Source organism: Formica exsecta, unplaced genomic scaffold (genome assembly GCF_003651465.1).
Source record: "Formica exsecta isolate Colony F162 unplaced genomic scaffold, ASM365146v1 scaffold2381, whole genome shotgun sequence".
In the NCBI taxonomy this organism is placed as follows: Eukaryota; Metazoa; Arthropoda; class Insecta; order Hymenoptera; family Formicidae; genus Formica; species Formica exsecta.
Genome location: NW_021849662.1, coordinates 6714 through 12833, shown reverse-complemented (window position 1 = coordinate 12833; position 6120 = coordinate 6714). Strand labels below are relative to the sequence as shown.

The 6120-nt window shown below is 28.1% G+C and overlaps 1 protein-coding gene across 1 annotated transcript; it reads left to right on the top strand.

Moving 5' to 3' along the window:
- The first annotated feature begins 1090 nt into the window (after positions 1 to 1090).
- Positions 1091 to 5231, top strand: LOC115236041. Its single transcript, XM_029808238.1, has 3 exons — positions 1091 to 1106; positions 4243 to 4515; positions 4711 to 5231. Exons 1-3 carry the CDS (start codon positions 1091 to 1093, stop codon positions 5229 to 5231), a joined length of 810 nt encoding a protein of 269 aa, XP_029664098.1.
- The last annotated feature ends 889 nt before the right edge of the window (positions 5232 to 6120 follow it).

The following is a 6120-nucleotide window of genomic DNA, read 5'->3' as shown; positions in this document are numbered from 1 at the left end:
TTTTTGTTCAAAACGTTTTTCTCTAGAATGCTTAGTTTTTGAAAGGAAAGGGGTGTACGGGTGGTCTAGGATACCCTGTATAATAGTAAATTTATAAAATTCCCTACATTATACACAAATCAACTCTGACTTTATTCCGTTTTTAGGACTGCAATGCACTATGCGCGAATCAAAGAAAAATTATTTTCCACTAACTCACAAATATATAATAATCTTTCACGACACACAAATCAAAGAACATTTCATTAATATTGGTATCATATACATATATCGGAACAATTTGTAACACTCCACTCCGCTAATTTTCTCAAGTGTCGAATAATATAACATCAACAAAAATATTTTTTTGATAATTTATTTTCTCTCTTTTTTGATATTTTATTCTCTCTCAAATTTTGCCGTAGACACGTGCGTATAACGTTTATTAATAAATTCGATTCTCTGATAATATTTGTATTCTCTCTTTTTCCGTTTTATATCTACAATATTCTAAAGGGAACTCTCCTTTTTTATTCTTGATATGAATGCATATCAACAATATTCTGAAGAGGCCTCTCCCTTTTTTTATTCTTGATATGAATGCATCTGATACATAATGCATATGTATATGTGTTATGTGAACTCCTCTAGATTTCTTTTCTCTCTTCGTGGCAATCATTATTTTATTATTAAACTGCAAGAGCCTCTTTTTTTCTACGTGGTAATCATTATTTAATCATTAAATCGCTTTGAAACGCACAGCTGCTCGTACGAGAAGCCGCTGATAAAATAATATTTTATTCTAGAGGTGAGTTTTAAATAAATCCCACCTTGCATTTCTCAATACGAAGCCTGAATCCCATCATCTTTGCTTATAGTCGAATAGGAACTGCTGTATAAACAACATATAATTCTATCTATCGTGATGGTCCGGTAGTTACGTATATACTCTGCAATTACATATTATATATATCGAAAGGATTCATAGACATACTAGCAAATGATAGTTGTTCGATCCTTCGTAATACTGAGTAAGCGCAAAATCAAAGCGGTTTGGTATAATCGCGAAGAGCGTTGCAATCTAACAATAATTCTCACTCAGTAAACATCAATGAATGTCAACAAAGGTAGAGCATAACTTGGAAAAATAGCAAAATTTGCACTACAATATTCTCAAAAAAATATAATAGCATTATGTGTAAAATATAGTTGTATATATAATATCAAGTTTATTAAAATCAAGTTATCTCTTTAAATAAGTGATAAAAACTTTGCATTTCAGTTTAAATTTTATAAAAACAAAAATTCGATTACGATAAATTAATACTAAACTGCTATCTAAACGTGTTTATCTAAGTGATGAAAAATTAATGTAAAATGTTTCTAAATTAGCAAAATAAAATTAATACAATATTTATAAATAAAAATTGCATAATTAATTAATTGCTCATTAAATAAATTGTTCTCTTTATATAACAAATTATGTACATCTCGGGAACAATATATGTTGTCTTTATTTAATTTTTTACATCTTATATTAATTTAATATATATAATGCTGTCTTATATTTTATATTTTACTGGTTATCCTTTTACATTATATATATTTACTTTTAATTAATATTTAAAAAATATTTTTTCTGTTCAAATAACTATGCTTTTGATTGATATTCACAATACATTATTTATTAAATGTTCATTAAATAAGAAATATTTTGTACGAAATTTATTGTGTGTACATATAATAATATTTTACAATATAGATCTTTGATAGAACTTCACAAAAATTCGATAGAATTTCACGAAAGTTTGCCAGAGTAAATATTAAACTTTGTACCCCAACAAAAAATTTTTACTTTCGACATACAAATTGAATCAAAGTGCTTTCAGTAGTAAGATTGAACATTTTTAACTTTTAACATTTATGAATCACTTATGCCAGTCCATAATAAAATTTTAATTTCATCGTAACAATATCTACGATTTTATAGGAATATACGATAAACTTCACAAATAAAAGCATTGTATATAAAATTGCTTAAAACTGTTATGTAAAATTGTATATATACATGTCAAATATACATATATACATGTATACTATTGAGTTACACACGCAAGAAAAAGGAAGATGGCTTCAGCAAGATGGAGCACTATTTTCAAAATACAGTATTGTAAAAGATTTTGCAAATGCAGTTTATTAAAAATGTCTAAATAGACATTAATATTGTAATAATAAACTAATTATGTATAACTATAAAATATGAATAAAAAAAATTATATAGCTTTTAAAGATGTGTCAATAAATTAATAATTAAATTTAACATATATATAATAATTAAATTCAACATAAAATATTTTATTTTTATTTTATATTATATACTATGTAAGGTTTATAAATTTCTCTCTTTGCATATATTATATATAAATGATCTATCATTACTATCGTTCGTGAAAATAAAATTTAACATTTTATCTATAATTTTTACTCTATTTAGGCGGTAAAATCGTCAATGGGATATTTATCTGCGTTACTAACAATGAGAGAATAAAGGAAATAATATCGAAATAATTCTGTATAATCGACTACATCAATTTTTGAATAATGTACTGAACAGATTTACATGCACTGCCTGTAACATCACTTTTATTGAATAAATAGATATTTGTGTGCAATCAATGGAGCTATTTATTTCTGATTGATATTCACAATACATTATTTATTAAACGTTCTTTAAATAACAAGTATTTTATACGACTAATATTGTATAATAATATTTGCACATGTTTAGCACAGTCTTCTATATAAAATAAAAAGAATAATTCACTCTTAATAATCTCGCAAAGACTTGCGAAACTCGAAATTTTTTGCGAGCAGTCTATAGACTTTCGATGAAACTTCATGTTTCACGAAAGTTTGCCAGAGTGAATATTAAACTTTGCACTCCAGCAAAAAATGTGTACTTTCAACCAGGGTTGAGTCATTTAGCCATTATGAGTACACTTTTTTAACTACATTTTTGTGTAGGAAACTGCATAATACGTATGAAAACGTAGGAAACGTATTATACATGTTCTAAGGTTTGATTCGGTGGTCTAGAGCAACACGATTGATTGAAATCTTATAGTTATGGAAAAGCGTGTGTGACAGGCTTAATTTGTTGACGCGTCCTGTGTGCAAGAGGATTCTAAAGTGCAAAAGGGGATTATACTGTGATCCCTTAAACTATTTTCGGCACTATGACGTATGATTTTCTTGCAATAACTACAATATGAAAAAAATCTTTGGCCTTCATAATATTTTTCAAAATTTCTTTCCTCCCAAGATTTGTGACACGGCCTACCTCCACGACTTATTTTCGAAATTTATTTTTAGTTTTTCCAAATCGCGTAATCTATGGGTGCGTTCAAAAAACACAACCATTGAGCATTGTCTTTTTAACACTCGACGTTGATTCGTTGGTTCTAGGAGTAAGAACCAATCACATTTGAACATCATACGTATAATACATGGTTGAACTCACGACGTATTATACTATGTATAATACATGGAGGAAAAACCCAGTATAATACATCGAATATAATACCTATCCAACCTTGCTTTCGACATACAGATTGATTCAAAGTGTTTTTAATAATAAGATTGGACATTTTTAACTTCTAACATTTATGAATCACTTATGCTAGTTTATAATAAATTTTAAAAATTAATACAAATAAACTGAATGCTATAATATATGCTTTCATCGTAATAATGTTCACGATTTTATGGGCATTTACAATAAACTTTAAAAAAGTGTTGTATATAAAATTGCATAAAACTATTATGTAAAATTGTATATATATGTATGCATGTATACTGTCAAATATACATATATACATGTACACTATTCAGTTACATACACACAAGAAGGACGATGGCTTCAACAAGATGGAGCTATTATCAAAATACGATATTTTAAAAGATTTTACAAATACAGTTTATTAAAAATGTATAAATAAACATTGATATTGTAATGATGAACTAATTATGTATATGACAACTATAAAATAGGAATGAAAAAATTACATAGCTTTTAAAGATTTGTCAATAAATTAACAATTAAAATCAACATATATATATATATATACACTTTACATATAAAAAATTTTAATTATGTTAATAAAAAAAGAAATTTGCAAAAATAATATCCAAAAAAAAATTTTTTTTTTTTTTTAATTGTTATAACTAATGATATTTTTTTCTAAAGTATGAAAAATTCATCAGATTTAAATTACGAATTTAACTTGAGCCGCCAATGTTTGCGGCTAATTGGCATATGGCCCGATCCACATATCTCTTTGAATGATTTCCGTTGGAAAAGCATAAGACTCATAATAGCTATGTGTATTGCGAGTGTTTATGCATTCATCCCGCAAACGATAAATCTGATCCGTGCTTGGGGTAACGTGAATCGAATGATGGATTGCTTTGTCATCGTCAATTTGTTCTTGACATTGACATTCTGGAAGCTGATTTATACCAGATATCACGGCGAGAGTAAGTTATCATTTTACAGAAATAAAAATACTAGGTAGATTTGTATTTATCATAAGTAATATAAATGTTAATGTTGAATTTTTCTTATTAAAGTCTAAGACTGCTATTGTATGATAGTCCTTTTTATATAAAAATAACTTACATTGCCAGTTTACATTTATACTAGTAATAATATAGTCATGTTTAATTTGGAAGAACTTCGAATATTAATAGCATCGATTATGACTGATTGGGCAACTTCGAAGAGCAATTGGGAACGAAGTACAATGTTGAAGCTAGCAAGAAATGGCAGAAATTTAACTTTTGGATATTTCACAGCTGCAATATGCACACTCCTATTTGCTTATTTTGTTCGTGTTGAGGCTGTCATACGAAACATACACCAGCCTCGACGACATCTTGTCTATCGGTTCGACTACATTCAAAAGAGTCCGAATTATGAAATTACTTGTTTTATTCAAATCTGCAGTAGCACGTATGCAGTTCTCGGCATTTATGGCGTCGATAGTTTCATCTCAATAGTCGTGTTTCATATGTGTGCACAACTAATAAACTTACGAAGCACGCTCAACAATTTAATCGACGGATTAAGCAACAAATCCATATCTTCCTCGAAATTTAGAAAAGGTCTAACTGCAATCGTTATACGACACAAGCATGTAATCAGGTACACCTTGAAAATTTTTAATGCACACACATATTATGTAATACATTAAAGTGTTTTTAGCTAAAAGAAAGCATATTATTCTGATATAGAAATAAAATCAAGAATGCCATTTATATTTAATAAACAAGAATATATATACAGGGTGTTCCACCAAAAGTGGCCACCCCTTTTTATCTTTTAAACTAAAAGAGACAAACCGTAACAAATATATATCAAATTAAATGGTTTAAATTAAATTCTATTATAAACATAATGGTTGTTTCCAAAAATTATCTGTAAAAACAAACGAAAAGGTATGCATAATTTTTTTATAATGATGTGAATATTTCGACATAAAAAGTTGTTTGAAACGAATACAACGATGTATGATATAATGTAAATATTTTACATACTATACGAATTTTATCGACTTGAAATATCGCGGGTGACGTCTATCTTTTCACTTTCTGCCCTGCATTGTGGCCAACTTCTGACTCTTGCATTAGAGATTCACATATGTCATGTTCATGAAGGAAGAGTCGTGACCATTTCCAATCTAGATAGATAACTCTCCTTACTCTTCCTTCATGGTCATGTTGTCATTTGATCATAATACTCAATCCGAAGTTGGTCATATCGCAGGACCGAAAATGAAAAGTTAGATGTCACCCGCGATATTTCAAGTTGATAAAACTCGTATAATATGTAAAATATTTACATTATATCATACATGGTTGGATTCGTTTCAAACAGCGCTACAACTTTTCATGTCGAAATATTCACATTATTATAAAAAAAATATGCATATCTTTCCATTCGTTAACATAGATAGCTTTTGGAAGCAACCACTATGCTCACAATAGAGTTTACTTTGAAACATTTAATTTGATATATATTTGTTATGGTCTATCTCTTTTAGTTTAAAAGATAAAAGGGGTTGGCCACTTTTGGTAGGACAG

Bases quoted from the DNA above. Each gene is read 5' to 3' on its own strand.
- LOC115236041 (XM_029808238.1), top strand. The intron at 4,516-4,710 runs GTAAGTTATCAT...TTAATTTGGAAG, and splicing joins TACCAGATATCACGGCGAGA to AACTTCGAATATTAATAGCA.